The 22,330-nt window shown below is 42.4% G+C and overlaps 1 protein-coding gene across 1 annotated transcript; it reads right to left on the reverse strand.

Annotated features, from left to right (window-relative positions):
- Positions 1 to 280: 280 nt before the first annotated feature.
- On the reverse strand, positions 281 to 20,438 carry LOC118375947 (CCR4-NOT transcription complex subunit 6-like). Its single transcript, XM_035762597.2, has 12 exons — positions 20,221 to 20,438; positions 19,154 to 19,278; positions 18,665 to 18,851; positions 18,353 to 18,438; positions 18,136 to 18,240; positions 17,996 to 18,064; positions 17,638 to 17,795; positions 17,330 to 17,484; positions 16,107 to 16,261; positions 8,368 to 8,601; positions 7,269 to 7,477; positions 281 to 6,402 (listed from the first exon to the last, which is right to left on the reverse strand). Exons 2-12 carry the CDS (start codon positions 19,263 to 19,265, stop codon positions 6,166 to 6,168), a joined length of 1,707 nt encoding a protein of 568 aa, XP_035618490.1. The 5' UTR covers positions 19,266 to 19,278; positions 20,221 to 20,438; the 3' UTR covers positions 281 to 6,165.
- Positions 20,439 to 22,330: the final 1,892 nt, after the last annotated feature.

Here is a 22,330-nt window from a genome sequence, read left to right on the forward strand (position 1 = left end):
CGTGCTGGGACATCAGGCTGCAATAACCTTCAGCCTTCAGCCACAGAGTATTTTACCTGTAAAGTAATAAATAACTAATAAAATACAGGTAGATAAATATATCTGGATAACGGATCAAATCTCACTGATTTTGTATTTATTTAAACACAAACATGTTTGTGATTACATTAAAACATACTCCAAATACTGTGAAAAAGGAGGCAGGACACAGGGAACACATATAGCATGTATTGACAACCATATCATTCAAGTTCCGCTGCAAAGAATCAGAGGAGACCGATTGAAACAGATATAGAATTTATTGTCAACCCAGAAGTAGGAAAATAGATAGGTAGGACTAAAGAAAACAAGCCAAAGGGTGTTATAAACAGAAAACTAGTCCAAAGACAAAAACCACGAAGACGGCTTAAGAAGAAAACTGAAAATGCCTTGTTTACCATTCAGTTTAACAGTTTGTATCATTTTAAAAACAGCTGCCTTCATTTTATTCTCTGTTGATTAACATTCTTTGAATGTTGTGCAAGTGTTTTTGCTGGTATTCCGTGAATGGTAAACAAGTAGTTGGTCCTGTGTATGTACAATACAGTGACACATCAATATAGCATGTACTCAGCATATCGTTTGATGATCAGGATTGTCTATCACTATCAGCAGGGAGGAGGGTGAGGCCTGTACAAGATGGAGACATGGAGGCAGGAGAGAGAGATGAGTGAATGGGGTGATTGTTAGTGGAGGTGGAATCTGCTGTAATTGCACGTCTTACGGGTAAAGCAGTGGAAAAATGGGTGTCTGAAAAAAAAAAAAAGTGGATAAGTTAGCTTCCCCCAAAAAATATTTTCAAAAACATTTTCTTAATGACTGAGGGTAATACTGCCAAGTTTCTGGGGAATGGAAATGACCAGTCTGAAATAAGACGCACTGTTGCAAGCCAACATCCTTTTTGACAGACAAATTACTGTTATGGTTGTAAAAACAAAATGTATAAAAGGCTGTTGGAAAAGGCAAAAGAGCCAAGTCATGACAGTGGTCTTTGGATGTGTATGTACTGTATAGAACAGGGGCGTCAAATCATTCACACAAAGGGCCTAGTGTCTGCTGTTTTTTCCCTTTCCATTAAGACCTAGACAACCAGGTGAGGAGAGATCCTTACCATTTAGGGACCTTAATTTAATCACTTACAAGGGAAGAGCAAAAACCAGCAGTCGGAATGAGTTTGACACGTGTTAAGGTTAGAGGGTGCTCTACACTTGGACACAGAAAGCAGCTTCAGTGTGCACCTCGACAGGGAGCGCAGTCAGAGCAAGTCCTATACAACGGAGAAAACAGAAGCACAATGCAAAAGTGAAAAAGTAAACAGAGTTCAACAGGGATCACTAACTAACTGAAGTGAATGGTGACACGTCAAGCAGTGCGATTCTCCCTCCTTGATCCAAGCATAGATTGGGGGGGTTCAAAGTGAGGGCCAGGAGGGGACCAGCTACTCCGTTTAGCTACTATGAAGCACAAGAACAGTGGCAAGGACCAAATAGTACTCAAATCACCACAGGACCAGACTACAAAGCAGAGGGGTATACTACAATGCAGAGTTAATGAGTTAGCTGGCTAACTTTGATGATCAACCAGAAATAACCACACATTTTCTGGTTCATTAAGAATGGACTTGTATTTTTGGTTGTTGAGTCAAGTAGGTCCTTCTCATTTCAAGCTACTCTTTTGTAGTATACCTCTCAGCATCAATGAGTTAGCCAGCTAACTTGCCTACATTTTCTGAAATAAACATTTTTTAAAGACCGATAGGCTTGAAATGGGCATGGTCTCATTGACTCAACCAAAAACAAATGTCGAAGTTGTCTCCTTAAAAGATGCACGCCAGGATCTTAAGCACAAATTCATAACATGGTATGAACTGGATTCGTTACATACCACAAACTGCAAAATATGAAATGGATGACTTAAGTACACGAAACTGGGGCCACTTTTGGATCGTGAGAACCACTCAAAACTACTTGGTGAAATTACACCAAAGTTTGATTGCATCTTTAAATGAACCAGAAAATCTAGTTATTTCTGGTTGTTAATCCAAGTTAACTGGCTAACTCATTGATCCTGCTTTGTAGTAGAAATAAGTTTTTGCTTCGTTTTACATTCATGTTGGTTTCACACCAGTCAACAATAGTGCTGTCTAGAACTGAAATTGGCTAATAAGACAAGGCTATCCTGGCCTAAGACAATAGTATACATCTGCTAGCCTAAGTGACATCCCAAATACAGATAGTGTAAATATTCACGTTTGGAGTTCAAATACTCCGCTTAGGAATCTTGAGTCGATAAGCATTCTGCGTCCATTTTTTACAGCGACCCAAAGTTGGACAAGTTAATGTTTTAATGATGACTATCATTTCTACCCAACAAAAAGATAATCATTTGGTCGATGGAGAGGTGGGGTAAGGTATGGAAAAGCAATGGGTCAAAATTAAAGTGTAGCAATCATAGGATATACACAACACAATTCAAAGTTTTAGGAAGGAAACAAGAGATACATCTTTTATTCACACTTTACAAAAAAAGCTAAGTCTTTAAATCTACTACAATACTACCAGCAATTCAGGGGTATCAAACTGGACATTTGCTTCTGTTCAAAACAAATAAAATATATAAAGGGGGGGGTAAGGACAGAAAAAAAGCTTTTGAACTAGGACTAAAGTTATATTTCCCATTTCAACCTTTCCCCTCTGTAAAAATACATAAAATTCAAACTTTAGCACAGTGGCGAAAGAATCATATTTACTTTAAAAAGGTGACTTTAATTTATTCAATAATAAATGTGGGAAAGGAGGGGGGGGGGGGCGTGATCATTCCATTTCCTGTTTAAAATGTGACAGTTGCAATATATATAGTCAGTCACAGACATATTTCAGTCCCGATGGTAACAAAACGGAGAGAGAGCGAGTGTGTCTGTCTGGGCCACCTGACAGATGGGGAGACGGGTCACTTCCTCACAGATGGTACGGCAGAGGAGATGGAACCACGCTTCAGTAGCGGGGCTAAAAGGACTAAAGTAATACACTTGACTGTTAAGTGTCTAGGGGGTTGGACATAGGGCTAGGTATAGGGGAACATGCTTTTCTAGATTCAGAGGCGGAGGGGCAAGACAGGCTAGGTGACAAGGGACTATCAAGGGGTTCTAAGAGCTGACCTAAAGTACACAGAGGGTGCAAAACATTCTGGAAGTAAGGGGGTTCCAGAAGAGGTCTTCACTTTGCCCCAGTGAAAAAAAACTAAAGCTTGACAAATATTCCATACCGGATTACTAGATGGCTCAACAAGGAGTATATACACATAACATTGTCACAGCTCATACAAAAAGAAAGAAAGAAAATACAAAACGATAACAAAAACCCCAAAGGACATCAAATGTCTGGACAGTATTTAAAAAATAAAATGGGAGAAGAGGTTGTTCCGGAGTTGGCCGATTAGAAGTAGTGCAAGACAACAAAACGGCTACGGTGAGGTACAACGTTCCCGGTTGTACAACGCCAATTGTGGGATACTGGATGTGCGTGATGCAAAAAATAAATCACTCTTAGGGTCAATCTGAAATGACAACCTATTTCCTATATAGTGCACTTTTGAACAGAGCTACACGGGACTGGCCAAAATTTGTGCACTATAGTGAATAGGGTGTTCTTGGAGACCTAACCTTACTTTTGTCTGAACTGTGAGTGGATGAATGGGTCGGTTGGTGGCAGGCTGGCTTGTTAATAGAATGGATTTGAAGATGCATCATCATTTAGTCAGTAGATCTATTTACAATCTGAGAAACACGTTCTCAAATCATAACAGGAAAACAAGCAATACAGACGCATAGAAACAGTTCAACTAGGGCAGGAGTGCAAAGTAGTGGCAGCGAACGCCTGGAACAACCCCTTACGTCTTTTGTACAAGCTGGTCATTTCAATTTCATCTTAACATTTACTGGATTAAAAAAAAGAAAATTGCCATAGTTTACAATACAATCCTGTCTTTTTTTTTTCTTCTTCAAATTGGATCATAATTTACTCATAGTACAAAAAAAACCCTGCCAGAAAACAGGTCTTTTGTGACTCATATACAATCGTGTAAAGACAATCTAGATTTATATTCTGTACAAACAATTGTGAAAAAAAACCCACTGCTGTAGAGTACGGAATTTATGGCTGAGGGAAAAAAATAAAAATAAATCACTACTGGCCTCAAGAGACAGTGCTACAAGATCTCTGCGTATGTCCATGTGTGTGACAGTGAGAGGATTGCTGGTTTAAACTCATGTACATCAGCTATTTCCCTCCCTCTTTAAAAAGTAACAAATCTGAAAAATGTTTAGTTGAGAATTTCCTCTGTTGCATTGCCCCTCAGCCAAAATCCCCTACCCCATTACAAAAGGTGGTATATGGTTCAAATCAGGAATGGGCAACTCCAGTCCTCGGGGGGCCTGATTGCAGTCACAATTTTGCCCCAGCTAACGCACCCAACTCCTATAATCAACTAGTCGTGATAGTTTAAAACAAAATTAGTTTAAAATCAGCTGTGTTGGCTAGAGCTGGTGAAAAAGTGAGACACCACTCCGGCACCCAAGGACTGGAGTTGCACATCCCTGGTCCAAATGAAGTCATATTAACAATGACTCTGTCACGTACACATGCAGAGGAAAAACAGTGTGCAAAGGGGGATGGGAGCTGGCCACTAATTACATGTTATTCAACTACTTAAAATCATTCAAATCTGTTCCAATCCAGAGGAAACAGATACATTTTTTTTTAGCACTATGCCTGACCGGCAAGCCAACAAGCCTTCGCTAACTAGAGCTTACTTGCTTCCATACAACAGGTCCAGACAAGTGTATTTGGTGGTTGCGGTCATCCTTTCCTAAAAGGATAATAATCATCAACATCTAAAAACACTGAGGCAATTCCACAGGAACAGAGACACAGATTTTTCACTTTAAAAACATTTGTCAAACAAACCCTCTCTATGCACAAGGACTACTTTCAAACAATTCCCACAGAAGACTGAACAAAAACATTTACTTGATGAACAGTGCAGATGAAAAGTTGGTAACAGAACGATGGCACAAACTGTCATTCTGTTACCAAACTCTGCACCTGCACTGATCCAATTTAATGCGTTGTCAAATTCAGTGGAAATGGTTAAAAAGTAGTCCTTGTGCATAGAGTTGTATGTTTGTTTAACTTTGCAATCATTGGTTTTTGTTTGACATACATTTTAAAGTTACAAATCGGAGTCAGTGTCACAGAGTTACCATGGAATTGCCTCTCAGCAGTGACATCAGTCTACATGCACCAGTGGGGTGCGTTCCAATTGCACCACTCGGAGAGGGAGACAACTGACTAGGTTCTATTACTCAATAGTAGTGGACTGGTGAGCACCACAAAGCACCCGGTGAGCACCACAAATTTGGACCCACAGAAAGATTGGCCCTATAGCACAGAAAGGAGGAATGGCACACCATGTTATGCCTTATATGGTAGATAGATATACCATCACATTGATCTCAGTGGGGAGAGAAAAGACAAGGCCCACTCTTAGCCTTGGCTGAGACATTAGACATGTCTGTTTCTGCCATTTTTGCTGGTTTGAGATTGGTATAGGACAGACTATCAGCTGCAAGCTTTAGAAGTGGTGTCCTTTCTCCCCTTGCCTTGTGAAGGGTGTCCACAGATAACGAGTGATACAAGGTATTTCTTGTGCCATTGTTCAAGACTGCACAGGCCATGTCAAAGACGACAAGAGTCAGGTGATATTGCTAAAGATCTAAATATCTATACGGGGGCCAGGGGGGATATGGTGATATAATTGAAGCTAGCATCCTTTCTGTCTGTTAAGGAGTTAGAAAAGCATTGTGTAAGAATGACCGGGGGTATCCAAAACACAAGACAGGTTTGACGTTTTCTAAATGACAACAAAATGGAAAACGACAATGAGGAAAATAAAAAATATATAACAGAAATCCCTGTTGGCCAGACCTCACTGTACGGCTGATTCTTATGTTACAGGTTGGTTGTGTATTCCGTCTCATCTTCTTTCCTCCAAGTGACAACGAGAGAAGAGCCGGAGGCTGCACACTGCTATAGCATACAGCACCCTTGGAGTGGGGTTGTCTCACCACTACCTGCGTCCTCCAGGCAGGTGGATGCCGTTGACCTGGTTGTTGGCCTGGCCCTGGGGCAGAGTGCTGGGCAGCAACAGCTCCAGCTGGGCGAACAGGGAGAAGTGGTCAGAGGGGATGTGGGGGTGCGGGCAGCCGCTGATATTGTTCTCATGGAGCCAGTTGGAGTCCAGGGGACCCAGGATGCCGAGCACATTGATCTGAGGCTTGGAGTAGAAGATGTAGTCAATCACACCCTGAGGAGAGAGAGCGAGACAGAGAGAGAGGAGAGAGGAGGGGGATGAGTGACAGCGTTTAAAAAGCAGATTTTAATGAGGGCAAATCGGCCATCAAATAAAAACCGGTTTGAATGTTGTTACAGCAGGATACTGCTTTTTAAGGAATGCCCAGTGCCGACTGCCAAATTGACTGCAATGATTGAGCTAAATAAGCAGGAATGATACCCTACAAAGTGAGCGTTGGCTCCTTGCACATCTTCCTTGGTCATCTGCTTGGCAATATCCTCCATTTTAGTGTCAATGTCTTCTTCCACTTATCTGAGATCCATTCCTTTGTACAGTAGCTATCTAGCTAGCTTTGCAAATGTTTTAGCATTTCTAAACCAACGACTCATCCACCTTGGTGGACCTGTGTGATATAATACTTCTCCCCTGCATGAAAACAGTCAGTCGCAGACTCACTGATGCGAGAAACTTTGCGGGCCAGTATTAGTTATAAAATACTGCAAGTCTGCAGACAGGAAGAGTAGAGAGATGATGTGTTTGAAAGACAAACAACCTGAAACAACTTCCATGCATTGCTAAATGTAATTTAGAGACATTTTAAAATCAGTACAAAAGTAAAATATCCGGCTAACGGAAAAGCTGATGACTGAGGAAGAGAACATAACTAACAATTAGACACAGTGGACAAAACAGAGTACATGAAACCTTTGCAAAGCAGGTGCAATGCTGCAGAAAAGACCATGGGTCAATTTCAATGTCGGGAAAAATCGGATTTCCTGATAAATCAGGACAAGAACAAAAAGCAATCTGTAGCACTGTCAAAAGGCGGTGTCAGAGACATCGCTTCGGGTCTGCCTGTGTTTGTGTGGCTCCCTCACCTTGAAGTCAAAGGTGTAGTTGGTGTAAGGCATCAGGCTGTCCTCGTAGGCGCTCTTCAGCTTGAAGCCGTGGGTGATCCTGGAGTTGGACGTGGAGTTGCCGTTCTTGCCATTGCAGTTGAAGTTGGTGAGGCTGTCAAGGTAGCGAAGCTCCTTGAAGTCCTTGTGGGTGCAGTCCACTCCACCCTGACTCAGGTACTCCACCACGCCTGGAGAGAGGGGGACGGTAGGGGTTTACATGAGTCCTGTTCAGTAAACCTAAACTTGTCCAGTTACTTTTCCATTGCAAAATGTTTTCCCTATAGAACAACCCATAAGTGTCTAAAATCCTTCATTCAAAGTAACCATCACCAAGCCAAGCAGGCAGCTAGTGGGCCCATCACTATATTTATTGATTATACCTTTCCCTTTGATGGATTCTGGGTACTAAAGTCCTAAACTTGGGATAGGGTTAATTATTAGGTATCCTATTTATTTTAATTTTTTACCTTTATTTAACTAGGCAAGTCAGTTAAGAACAAATTCTTATTTTCAATGACGGCCTAGGAACAGTGGGTTAACTGCCTGTTCAGGGGCAGAACGACAGATTTGTACCATGTCAGCTCGGGGGCTTGAACTTGCAACCTTCCGGTTTTTAGTCCAACGCTCTAACCACTAGGCTACCCTGCCGCCCCTATTGAAATAGGGTGCTTAGGTTTAGAGGGTCGACATCAGAAGTTATCTGTAGAAGGAAGGTATACAGTGTACGCAATAAAGCTGTGCTGAGTGCAGGGAATACAATATCGTGACAGCATTGACAGGGGGAGAGAGCCACGGATTAGTGATGAAGAGGGTCGAAGTCAGGTCAGGTTAAGGGAGAAAGAAGTTCATTGCCCGTATCACTTCGGTTCCTGCCTAGCAATAAAGATACGATGTTTAGCAAGAAGGAGGAGACTCCACCCAAAGTGGGGTTTCTATATCACAACTATTGTAAACATGTCTTTGTCTAATGCAGCTGTATTGACTCAATGGGAAGAATAAACTTGGTTTGAGCTTTCACAGTTTCCGGTGAGTTTTTACTCAGAATTAGAACCAAACATCTTCTAACCCAGCCACTCACCAGAGTCTGGTAGAGAGTTGAGGTCGGCACAGAGAACAAGAGGGATGCCATTGGTCTCCCCAGAGACAGAGGAGAGTTTGAGGCTGCGAGTGGCCTTGTCCACAATGTTCTTCACCTCAGACAAGAACATCATGGTCTGGACCAGCTTGACGTCAGAGTACTCCGGGTCCCAGTGCATGTGGGCGTTAGCCACCAAGAGGAGCTGTTTCTCCATGCCGTGCAGAGACTTCCCCGCTGGAGAGAAGAGAGAAAAATACATGTGTTGAGGTTACTTTAAAAATGGTCAATAAGCAGTAGAAACAAAGAATGTCACCAACACTGTTTTGGAAAAAAGATGGATAAACAGAACATGTCTTTAAAATCATAAAACAGAGCCATGGATGCAAGTACTGCCATCCATGATATCAATATTATAGTTTAACCATGTTGAGGCTATAGTTTTCCTTATAATAGCTACTTTGTTGACAATACATTGAACAAAAATATAAAATGCAACATGCAGTGCGACATCTTCGCATCAATTTGATCAGGCTGTTGATTGTGGCCTGTGGAATGTTATCCCACTCTTCGATGGATGTGCAAAGTTGCTGGATATTGGTGGAAACTGTTGTACACGTTGACCCAGAGCATCCCAAACATGCTCAATGTGTGATACATCTGGTGAGTATGCAGGCCATGGAAGAACTGGGAAATTTTCAGCTTCCAGGAATTGTGTACAGATCCTTGCGACATGGAGCAGTGCATTATAATGGTGAAACATGAGGTGGATGAGTGGATGAACGGCACAACAATGGACCTCAGGATCTCATCACGGTATCTCTGTGCATTTCAAATTGCCATCGACAAAATGCAAGTGTGTTCATTGCCCGTAGCTTATGCTTGCCCATACCATAACCCCACCACCACTGGGCACTCTGTTCCCAACTTTGATATCAGAAAACCGCTCGCCCACACAACGCCATACACATGGGTCGGCGGTTGTGAGGCCGGTTGGACATGCTGCCAAAATCTAAAACAACGTTTGGTGTGGCTTATGGTAGAGAAATGAACATTACATTTTCTGACAACAGCTCTGGGAGACATTACTGCATTCCGCATGCCAATTGCATGCTCCCTCCAATCTTTAGACATGTGTGGCATTGTGTTGTGTGACCAAACTGCACATTATAGACTGGCCTTTTATTGTTCCCAGTACAATGTGCAATGATCATGCTGTTTAATCAGATTCTATGCCACATCTGTCAGGTGGATGGATTATCTTGGCAAAGGAGAAATACTCACTAAAAGAGATGTAAACAGATGTGTGCACAACATTTGAGAAATAAGCTTTTTGAGAGTATGGAACACTTCTGGGATTGTTTTATTTCAGCTCATTAAACATGGGACCAACACTTCACATGGTGTTTTTATTTTGGCTTCTGATGGGGTACAACAGTTGAACTAAGCTCATGTACCCATTTATTCTTAAAGAATATATCATTCCTTTATAAGTCCAACAATTGATGTTGCAACAGCTAATTGCCCGTTAAAAAGGCAGAGCACAGCCATGGGACACAAGCCAGAATAGTGCAGCAACAGCCTCTCCCCTTTTGAAGTTCTACATTTAAAGTGAGATTAAGATAAGCCCCTGTGGTACACCCTTGAAAACCGACTGGGAGAGACCATTTCTAAGCCATGTGGATATCCGCCAAATAATTCACCCACCATACTACAAAACTTGTTCAGTCCTTTCAGTTCTACAAATACCAAATGAGTAAGAACCAGACAAAGAGCCAGGTGCAGGGGCTAGGGTGACAAATGTCAGGGCTTGACATTCAGTTAAATTTGCCAGTGGCAACTGAAAGCTACTGGCACAAATGAAGAAGATACTGGGCCAGGACAAGATCTCACAGGAAAGCACATGATATGCTCATAATTTCAATATCAGGTGATTCTCAATTTTGCAGGATGATCAAGTAGCCTATAATAACCTAACCCCCATTCTAGGGATGCACAATACATCGGTGAACTTATCGGAATCGGCTGCTATTTGCTAAAAATGCCAACATCGGCCCAATGTCTAGTTTAACGCCAATGTGCAAAACAGATGTCAAAGGTGACGTGCATACCTATATAACGTAGGTAGGTACACGACGTAATGACCCCACGTAAAATTTTGCGCTACTCGTGCAACACCGCATTCCTAACCTAGCCCAATGTCTGCTGTGTGGATCGAGCAGTCAAGTCGAGCATTTGAAAGTAAGAATTTCAGTGAGACAACTCGAAGGCAAAACCCATTAATGCCAAGATAATAGAATTCATTGCCCTTGACAATTAACGGTTCTCTGTCGTGGGTGACGTTGGCTTTCGCCTACTGGTTGAGCACCGGTACACACTACCAAGTACGCTACTTTTCAGATGTTGCCCTACCGGAGTAACACATTAATAGCGTCACTGCTATAAAAAAAAGTTTTAAAAGCATTGCTATTAGCTTCACAACTGACATTTGGACCAGCGATATCAGCCCCATGGGCATGCGGAGTCTGACAGCACAGTAGGTCTAGGATTTCGTACTGAGGAAAGTTGTATTGCAGGCTCATGAATGTGCTGGTTGTCATACCGCTGCTGCCGTTTCAATGGCATTTGAGAACATGTTTGAAACATGAACACACTAGCTAAGCTCCATTCAAACAACTGTCTCGAGAAATAAGCTCATCAACTGTGCCTGCAGCACACGAGACACCCTCTGTCATGGCATTGAAACGCATGCTCAACAAAGCGATTCGGTGGCACTCTTTACTGTGTAGTCACCATGTTCGATGCTATGGACAAGGACCGCTACTTTGAGGCAGACAAACAGGGTTACATGAAATGTTACACACACACACAGCTAGACAAGATAGAAACTGACACAGTGACAGTGCACACCGAGGAAGAGAGGCCACGGACAGAGCTGAAACTTCACTGCTTGACATTATGAAATCCTGGTTGAGAATGAAACGACTGAACAGCACAGCAAGTAAGTGAAATAAATCAGTTTTGATTATGTTTTACTGGTAATGGGGGCATATGTTAACCCAGGCACTGCAGCCCCCGGCATCACTCCCATTCCCCAGGTGCTCTCATTTGTTGACTTCTGTAACCGTAAAAGCATTGGTATCATGCATGTTAACATTAGAAGCCTCCTCCCTAAAAGTTTGTTTTATTCACTGTTTTAGCACACTCCGCCAACCTGGATGTCCTAGCCGTGTCTGAATCCAGGCTTAGGAAGGCCACCAAAAATCCTGAAATGTACATCCCTAACGATTACATTTCCTGACAAGGTGGAACTACCAAAGGGGGCGGAATTGCAATATACTGCAGAGATAGCCTGCAGAGTTCTGTCATACTATCCAGGTCTGTGCCCAAACAATGAGCTTCTACTTTTAAAAATCTCCCTTTCCAGAAGCAAGTCTCTCTCCGCTGCTGCTTGTTATAGACCCCCAGTTGTGCCCTGGACACCATATATGAATTGATCGCCGGCCCGCTCTCTAACCTACCAGGCACAAACCTAATTCCGTAACCATGGGCATACTCTTAGATATCATCCTGACCAACCTGCCCTCTAAATACCACTCTGCTGTCTTCAACCAGGATCTCAGCGATCACCACCTCATTGCCTGCGGTCAAACGACCACCCCTCCTAAATGTCAAACGCTCCCTAAAACACTTCAGCGAGCAGGCCTTTCTAATCAACCTGGCCCGGGTATCCTGGAAGGATACTCACCTCATCCCGTCAGTAGAGGAAGCCTGGTTGCGCTATAAAAGTGCTTTCCTCTCCCATCTTAAATAAGCATGATCCATTCAAAAAATGTAGAACTAAGTGGTGAGCTTCTATGTACATCCACAAAGTAAAAAATATAAATGAATGCAAAAAACTGCATCTCCTCATTTCCTGTGCATTTGGAAGTGGTAGTCGAGCGAGTGAGAATTGTAGTGGTCTTCTGCTGTCCGTAGCCAGTACACTAAAACCCACAAGGATGGGGTTACTACTCATGTGAAGTGGGACCGGTTTGTCTGGTTGAAAGCAAGCAGATTGGAGTATGGGAACCGTGCACACATCTAGTGTACGACTTTGATGGCTTAGTATAACCAGTGGAAGGTAGAATTCGGAATGAAACTGACAAACCAGGTACTGTGCAGAGCGTGACTGAAGCCTTCAACCGCCATTTTCTACAAACCTACAGGTAATGTTGGCCCTTAACTTTGGTGGCCAACTCAGCAGTCAATCGGTAAGTCTCCGCTCTCTCTACATTATATCTGCTGTCTTTTTGTTGTGTTCTGTGGGTTCCTGCCAGTGCTAGACTAGTTGTTCTCTAGCTTACTACTTAGATATATATTGATTGTGGTGGTTGGCTAGCAAGCAGGCTAAAAATAACCAAGTTTAGCTGGCTGGTTAAGAACTGCTTATACCGGTAACATTATTTTATAACTGGTTAGATGGCGTTATGCATTTCCAAAACGTGTTTACTTTAACATAGATATCTAGATATTTAGTGTGTATGTATCGATATATAGGCTGTGTGCACTGCTTTTAAAATGTATGTAGCTCTGTCCGTAAGCTAGATACATTGTTTTTATTGTTATGCATCATGCCATGTTTTACGTTGACCCTAGGAAGTGTAGCTGCTGCTTTCGCAACAGCTAATTAGGATCCTAAAAAAAAAAAATATGTTGAGCCTGAATGGGACAGTATCATAGCAATGTCTAGGATTTACAGCAGCGACGGGCAACCCCCTTTTGTAGGCCCATGCATTTAAAATTAAAATAGAAACTAGTGTTGGTCCCATGTTTCATGGCCTAAAATAAAAGACGGCAGAAATGTTCAATACGCACAAAAAGCTTTTTCTCTCAAAATGTTTTGAACAAATCTGTTCACATTCCTGTTAGTGAGCAGTTCTCCTTTACCAAAATAAACCAGCCACCTGACAGGTGTGGTATGTCAAGAAGCAGATTAAACGGCATGATCATTACACAGTTGCACAGTTGTGCGGGGGACAATAATAGGCCACTAAAATAAACAGTTTTGTCACAATGCCACATGTCTCAAGTTCAGGGAGCGTGGAATTGGCATGCTGACTGCAGGAATGTCCACCAGAGCTTTGGCAGAGAATTTAATGTTAATTTCTCTACCATAAGCTACCCCCAAAGTAATTTTTGAGAATTTGTCAGTACGTCCAACCAGCCTCAAAACCGCAGACCACGTGTAATCATTCAAGCCCAGGACCTCCACACCTAGCTTCTTCACCTGCGGGAACGACTGAAGGGGAAGGGGTGCTCAATAATATTTATGTATGTATTAAAGCCCTTCTGTGGGGAAAATCATGCTGATTAGCTGGGCCTGACTTCAAAGTGGGTGGGTCTATGCCTTCCTAGGACACCCCCATGCTTGCATTCCTGCCCAGCAGATTATGTGAGTCAAGTTCAGCAGTTGGCCGCTCAAGGCGCGCCTTCTCCTTTCCTATGCTTTGCTAAAAAACACTCCAGGCCTCCAGAAATAAAATATCCTGCTCCCAAATTCACATCATTCATTAAAATAAGGATTTGACCAAAACCAATATATTTGTATGACTACCTGGACCTACCAACTGTTTAATGTATTGAAACTATACCATATAGATTTGAATGAACAGTAAGAATATCCATGAAAAGGTGAACATAAGACACTAACAATTTCAAAAAGGCTACATGTCATTAAACAGTATATAAACTTTAAAAAGGTCAGTAGCCAGAAAGGGAGCCTAAGGAGGAATTCAAATTAATTTAGGCTATATCATTTCAATTAAGGTAGGGACATAAACCACACAGCATTTAAACATTTAAGTCATAGGTCTGTAAATCACACATAGGCATTGACTTACTTTAGAATTAAATACAAATTAAATTAAATGACTTATTAGTGCCTAGAATTAAATTTTAGAATCACGAGCTTGGCCAGCCTGTGGCTTCAGGCTCATGCGAGAGCCGGCCAGCAGTGGAGAATATCCTCTCCACACTTAGAGCCACTGGGGATGCTAAACACCCTTTTGGCCACTCTTGCCAGGCTGGGCAGTTTTTGTATTTTTCTATTAGGTAGACCCAAAAGGGTTTTAGGCCAAATAACTTAATCAAAACAGAAAGCTCATTGAACATGGGAATATGCCAGGCCTACTGGGCAAAAATCTAATTATGGCCCATTGTATTGATAATGTAACAAAGTTTGAGATCTAATTTTCTTATTATAAATACTTTGATACAATGACATTCATCTACCCACCTCCTTTATTTTAGCATGTGCACATAGTAATAAGTACACCATCACACTTTTGGGATAAGTGTCTTTTCATATTCCACAATGATGCAGGTGTCATCCAAGCCTTACACATAAGTGGACACTACACCACCGCTCTCCCTCCTCACCTTTGTAAGTCACCTTGATTTAGCGTTTTGTCAGTTTATTTACGAAAATATTTTGCCAACTCCATGACAGTAGCTAAAGCATTGGGCTATTAGGAGCACAAGTAGACTACAAACGCATGCCTCTTGCTCGTGAAGTGAGCGTTACTGGAGCGGGCAAGAAGGTTGACGCTCGAGCCTTCGGAAATCTCACTCCAGTCAAATTCAGGCACCTCGCTCACATACTCTGCTATTTATTTCAGTTGAATGATTTCCTTATATGAACTTTAATCAAAATGGTTGTGATTATATTACACACACCTACTCATTCAAGGGTTTCTTTATTTTTACCATTTGACCTGGCCTCCACAATCACCCGACCTCACCCCAATTGAGATGGTTTGGGATGAGTTGTACCGCAGAGTGAAGGAAAAGCAGCCAACAAGTACTCAGCATATGCAGGAATTCCTTCAAGTCTGTTGGAAAAGCATTCCTCGTGAAGCTAGTTGAGAGAATGCCAACGGTGTGCAAAGCTGTCATCAAGGCAAAAGGGTGGCTACTTTGAAGAACCTCAAATGTAAAATATATTTGACATTTTTTTGGTTACTACATGATTCCATGTTTATTCCATGATTCCATGTGTCTACAATGTAGAAAATAGTACAAATAAAAACCCTTGAATGAGTAAGTTTCCAAACTTTTAACTGGTACTGTATGCATGTATACATCTCCATTTTTTGGAACTCAGTCGGGGTGGGGTCTCAATCTAATGTTGGTAGTTAGAATAGTAGAAAAAAAGGTGCAATTTTGAAATCTGGTTGTGCAGCAGCAGATCCTCTTATGTCAGTCACTCAATTAGCCCATGTCAGATTTTTTTATTTATTGGTAAATTACTTTAGGCAGCCATCTAAACTTGTAATCATGGTCAAATTACTGACCAGGGGGCCCACATTGATTTAGTTAAGTCACTCATATCACTGCAAATATTTCTCTCCACCCCATGACAAAATGTGTAGAACTGCTCGAAATGAACTCCAAAACGTTTGTCCTCCACTGTCAGGACAGGGGCCGCTAAAATGTTCTGCTAGCAAGGTGGGCCCCCCCCCCCACCACAACAAAAGTCAACTTAAGGGCCCCAAAAGGCTAGAGCTGGCTCTGACTGCATGCATGGGTATGATGTGGGTATGAAGTCCCGCTTGTCACTGCGGCCCCTCATGATGACTTCAGATTTATTTGTGGCCCACACCCCCATCAAAAGTTGCCCATCACTGGGCTAGGGTGAGAAAAAGGGAGAGGGCCATAACTAGGTGTAGGGTCTATGTTTTGAAAAGGAACATAACACTCACAGGATTCCTCCATCATTTCCTTGCGGACCTCTAGCAGTACGGCCACTCCGATGTTGTCCTTGGTCATAACCCTGTTGAGCATGGCCTCAGAGCCTTCAGAGTTAGCCATGGCCAGCTGGTTAAACTCTACCGTGTGTTTCTGCACCACACCGAACCTGAGGGAAGAAGGCAAGGGGGAAGAGAGACGGGCAGAGAAACAAATTAATTAAGATGTGATAAGTAACCAAGTTTCCATCCAACCATTTCATGCGGATGAATTACCTGACGCATTTAAAAAAAAAAAAATTAAAAAAAAATCACAACAGGGCTGATGGAAACAGGAAACGTCAGTACAATTTTAGAATTGTCAACTGACAATTTGTTCGTTTGACATGGTGGGATCTTTGTGTTATTCAAATTCATTATGTGAGATATGGTGGTGGAAACACCTTCCACCAGAAAGCTGAAAAGCATTAAGTTCATCAGGCATGAAGTTCTAGCGGCAGGGTAGCCTAGTGGTTAGAGCATTGGACTAGTAACCGAAAGGTTGCAAGTTCGAATCCCCAAGCTGACAAGGTACAAATCTGTCGTTCTGCCCCTGAACAGGCAGTTAACCCACTGTTCCTAGGCAGTCATTGAAAATAAGAATTTGTTCTTAACTGACTTGCCTAGTAAAATAAAGGTAAAATAAAAAAATAAAGATGAAATCAATTAGGATAAACTTCACATGGCGTTTAAGTGCACGGTGATCATGCAAATTTCCAATAGGCTAAATATCTAGGGTAGGCTATTTGAACACTGGTGACATGATCGGTAATTGGCTGCCAATTATCAAATAAAATGATCTTGCTCATCCACGTAAGCTATCCACTTTATCAGCAAACTGTTGTCGAGAGAGCATGCGCCAAAACTAGATTGGTCAAGTTTGCTATATTTATATCACCACAACAGTTTGTTACAAAACCACCAGTAGAGATAAATTTAACCAGTTGTTTTTTTGTTCTCGGTACGTGGGAACTTAACTGCTAAATAGTTTTTTTACGTCATCATGCAGCATTTTATTAGCAACAAGTCAGTTGATGGAAACACCACTGGTGGGAAATTGTGCATATTGGTTTTATGCACATTTTAGAATATTTACTTGAAAATCTGTCACCATTTGGATGGGAACTTAGCTAGTGTGTCATTGAGCATTGTGTGGAGAAGAAAAGAAAGCATTGACAGTGCTCCTCCGGAGCACTCACTTTTCTGTCCTGTAGAAAACTGCGCACCCGTCCACATGTTTGCGGTCTGACTCATGCATGGTTCTGGCTCGAGACTTTGGGCTGAAGAAGCCCTCGTAGCCCTGCTCCTTCAGCTCTGGCAGGAAATACTGGTAGTACTGCTCCGTCTCCACTTCCTGTAGAAAATAAATCAAAATCCATACATTAAAGTGGACAGATGACTTTATGTACCAGGGAAATCAGGTTCACTGATCAATGACTTGCCAGAGAGAAACCAAAATGACTGCGACAGGAGTTGTTTAACACTGGGTCGAGGTTTACCCACATACCTGTAGGTTGATGATATCAGCGTTGCAGTTCATGATCTCCTGCATGATGGACTTCTTCCTGTACTCCCAGTTGAGGGCCCAGGAAGGGCAGTAGCCATAGAGCTGGCGCGTGGCGTACTTATCACACAGCACATTGTAGCACATCACTGAGAACAACGCTGAGAGGGAGGACAGGGAGGGAGAGACGTAGGATATAAAACCTTATTCAGTGTATTCTTATTTTAGGCCAGGGAATATAACAGTACCGCGATACTCAGGACTGTGGCAAGGAAACAAAACACTAAGCGGATTTAACTTTTTTAGGAAAACATCCCATGTGTGTGTGCGTGTGTACAGGGACTGTCTGCTGGTCTCTCACCAGAAGGTCTCGTCTGGTCCGGCTCCTGGAGTGCGATCCACGACCGGGACGGGGGCTGCTCTGTGGGGGCTGGAGGAGTTGTCCACGTTAGCCATTAGTAATTTTTGCTAAAACGTTATGAGAGACAGAGGGTGACTTACTGCATTTGATTGAACCTGCCAGATTGTCCAACAGGTAGTTCAGCAGTTTCCTCGTGCCATCATGCTCCTGGTACAGGCTCATGATTTCTTGTGCAAGTGGATTTCCTGATAGGAGCAGGAACAAAGACAACGTTGAATGACATTTTGAAAAATGCAACGGGATCTACAATGGGGTCTCCAGGATGGAATGGTTACCAAGACGATAAGCCACACTCACCTTTCAACCCCAGTGTTTGTAACTGAAACAGTTTCCCCAATTCGAATGGCAGAACCCGCAATTGGTTGTTATTTAAAAGCAGCTCCCTGTTGAGGACGGACACAGGGAAACGCAAGTGTCAGAGACAAGCCCCTGTGACAATACAGCCCCTTCCTCAACTTTCCCATAAACAATTAACACATTGACCAGTGATCTATACAGGCAAAAGTAAATGCTCTGTGAGCCCAACAGGCAACAGTTATTCTCAGGCAACAACTAGTGACAAGTTTAGAACAAAGTGAATACTGGGAAGTGCGGTTCCCAGCGGCTCACCTGAGAGAGACCATGTGGCCGAGCTCTGCCGGCAGGCTCCTGATCTTATTGGACGACAGATCCAGGTACAACAGGTTGTGTAGTTTGGCAATGTCAGGTGGGATGCGTGACAGACAGTTGTCAGCGATATGTAGGGCAGTGAGGTGGGTCAGAGTCCACAGAGATGGGCTCAGGCTCCTGACATTACCTGGAGAGAGAGATGTGGAGGGGTAGATAAACACACAGTTGAGTCATGTCTCTGTGGTGGCTTTTCATTCAAAGTAGATATGTATTGGATAGAAACAAACCTGAGTAAACAATCATGCTAGACTTGCCGGTCAAACCCAATATACATGCTTATAAAACACCTTATCCTCTGAGCGCTAGAATGCTGGTCACTGAAAAAAAATGGTTGATAAACTGGCCTAGACTAAAGCATCCTCACTTGCTGAGTCCTAATGAGACCAGCACCCCTCCACAGCTTCTGGGCCACCCCGCTGCAATGCTCACCTGTGATTTCCAGCTCAGCCCAGTAAGACTTCTTTCCATTGGCTGCCTCCTCAGTTGACATGATAGTGTACATCCGCCTGGGGTCTGGCGGTTCATATTTTTCCTTGGGCATTCCTGCTGTAACACTGGGGAAAAATATTTTTTTGTAATTTAACATTATATCTATCCACTGATAATATGCATGTCAAACGCAATTAGATATCCATTGCACAAAACGGACATTTTGAAAGTGACTGTTCACTAGAAGCTTTCTAGGTACTTTACAAACATGCAAAGAGGAACGTAACTTTTCAAGAGGGCTTCGCTTGATTCTGACAACTTCTGGAAATGAGGCTCAAATGTGGCCATATTATTGGCTGGCTGCTGATACTAATTGCAGAAATAAATCCGGTTCAACGAGAACGCATTGCTTTACAACTTAGCAGCGAGGGAAATCAATAAAGTTGAACTTATAATACTCACTGCAACAGCTCGGTAATCTAGTTAACCTGCCAACTAACGTTAGTTCTACACAACAGGCCACACAGAGCACTGACCACCACTAAATAGTTAGAGAACACAAACTGGCCGGCTAGTTAGACAATTGGGTTGCTCGTTGAGCCCGGCATCGGGTCAGGAAAAATGGACTTAGCTCGATAGCTGAGAATTGTAGCTACTGTTAGGGGCTAACTAGCACATTAGCCAACGAACGGCCGTCCACTACAAAATAACTTCTTGAGAATTATAGTTAGCTGATATAGTTACCTAACCAATGAAATGAGAAGATATTAACGGTTGCATATTATTCTAGATGTAACTGACCATAACACGCTAGGCTGACAGAGTAGCAACTAACTAGTTCACTTATGGCTAACTAGCTAGCGTAACTATGCTGGCTATTCCTAATGTAAATCACCGCTGAAAGCTAATGTTGGCTAGCTAAGCTAGGTATCTACATTTTCCGAACCTGTCCGACTTCATATATGCATAAGTAGCACTTTATGAAACACATATGCAGCAATAATTGAAAACAATTGAGTTGTGGATCTGTTTCACCCAAAGCAACTCGTCGCTTTTGTTGATTTTACCTGCAAACGCATACCAATCTGTATCGCGAGGACGAGTGTGTGCTCTCTTTTGTTTCTACTTTCTCGTTTCCGCTGCTGTATCACAAGGAACAAACAAGCATCATGGCGACTGTCAGGTTTTTTTCTCTCTGTGTGATAACAACGCTTGGTGCTATTGGTTAGCTCTTGGCTGGCCCGCACCATCTGCGGTTGAATCAGGAAGGTTTCGGCGCAGATGGAACAATGTGACAGATATTTCACCGGATATATAAATGCGAAGCCTCCGTTTGGCGTTTCCACACACTACCAAATTTGGTAGTGAGAGGAAGCCCAGTGGCCAGCAGTGGGAGAAGATGAAAAGAGATGTATTTTGGCCGACATTCTGCACATTTTTTCATCGATGAAATATTTGATCTCAATATAGTTTTATGTTACCAACACTACAATCTGTTTTGAACAGAGTGGACTAGGTTTTGTAGACTTTTCCCTTTGCCAAAGTTTTTTAAAAGTGCGTTGTTTACAGGGAGTGCAAAGGCGAATTGAGTTAATACAGACGCGCACTTCACAGAGTAGGCGTTCCCTAACTGAAATATGCAGATGTTTGCTAGAACAGGCAAATAGGATCTCGCTAGGTCGTGCTTGGCTCTTCCCACCTCCTTGCCTGTTCTGCCCACTATGACTAATTTGTTGCCATTGGAAACGACAGGGTGTGGTCTATCTTGGTTTAGTTATACACCTCTCTGGCTTTGGTTTAATGTTTATGTGAAACTTCAGGGGTGTGTTCAAGAATCAACAGCTGTCAATCAAACTGATATGACGTCACAAGATTCATGTCTCAACTTTAATTACTCTTGGCTGTACCACTCATTGTTCTTTATAATGAGCAAATAATGAACACTAATCCTACTCATAATGAGGGGGTGGGCTGAACTATACAGCAGATGGCTATGTTCTTCATACACTAGGTTCTTTGCTTGATGTGAGACCATGCAACATATCAGCATATTGGGCTTGAATTACTGGTTTACTTCCTGTGTTGATATTGATGGGATTGAGTCGGGTGAGCGTTGATGACATTCTATTTGGAACCGGGCTGCCTCCCAGGGGTGAGCCTGGTGTCTGGTTCTGGCAAAAAGTTGGCTTAAAACAGAACCTGGAGTAATAAGTAGGAGTCTGTGTTTTCACATGATTGCTTTTGATAAAAACACTTTATCTGCCTTCCAAAAGAAAACAAGTTAAAACATATACTGTATTTTATGGAAGAGGTGTACAGTGTCTTCAGAAAGAATTCATACCCCTTGACTTATTTCACATTTTGTTACGGTACAGTCTGAATTCAAAATGGATTAAATAGATGATTTTCCTCGGTCATCTACACACAATAGCCCAATAATGGCAAAGGCCTGACCTGCCCTACCATACCTCCTTAACCGTCCATATGAAATACAGAAATATTAATACTGTATTTGACCAAGACACGCTGACAGAAAGACGCATCAATCTCAGATACAGCATCCGATCTAGCGAAACAGCACCCCACTGTGTCAGTGTGTGTAGACAATGTATCTCATGCTGTCTGGACAAAAACAGTATGGCATGTCATACTACACTGAACAAATATATAAACACAACATGTTAAGTGTTGGTCCCATGTTTCATGAGCTGAAATAAAAGTTCCCCGAAATGTTCCATACATAAGGTTAAGGATCCATATTTGTTTACATTTCTGTTAGTGAGCATTTGTCCTATGCCAAGATAATCCACCTGACAGGTGTGGCATATCAAGAAGCTGATTAAACAGCATGATCATTGCACAGGTGCACCTTGTGCTGGGGACAATAAAAGGTCACTCTAAAATGTGCAGTTTTCACAACACAATGACACAGTTGTCTCAAGTTGAGAGAGCATGCTTTATTGTATAACATCTGCTAAACATGTGTATGTGACCAATAAAATGTGATTTGAATTTGAATTGGCATGCTGACTGCATGAATGTCCACTAGAGCTGTTGCCAGAGAACCGTGTAAAGCCTCGTGTGAGCTAGCATTTTGCTGATGTCAACGTTGTGAACAGAGTGCTCCATGGTGGCGGTGGGGTTAGGGTATGGGATAAGATACGGACAACGAACACA

The sequence above is a fragment of the Oncorhynchus keta genome, chromosome 4 (genome assembly GCF_023373465.1).
Source record: "Oncorhynchus keta strain PuntledgeMale-10-30-2019 chromosome 4, Oket_V2, whole genome shotgun sequence".
Taxonomy (NCBI): Eukaryota; Metazoa; Chordata; class Actinopteri; order Salmoniformes; family Salmonidae; genus Oncorhynchus; species Oncorhynchus keta.

Coding starts and splice junctions, on each gene's coding strand:
- LOC118375947 (XM_035762597.2), bottom strand. CDS start 19,265: ATGCCCAAGGAAAAATATGAACCGCCAGACCCCAGGCGGATGTACACT. Junction 17,796..17,995: donor GGACCAGACGAGACCTTCTG/GTGAGAGACCAG, acceptor CCTCCCTCTCAG/CGTTGTTCTCAGTGATGTGC. Junction 7,478..8,367: donor CAACTCTCTACCAGACTCTG/GTGAGTGGCTGG, acceptor CCCTCTCTCCAG/GCGTGGTGGAGTACCTGAGT.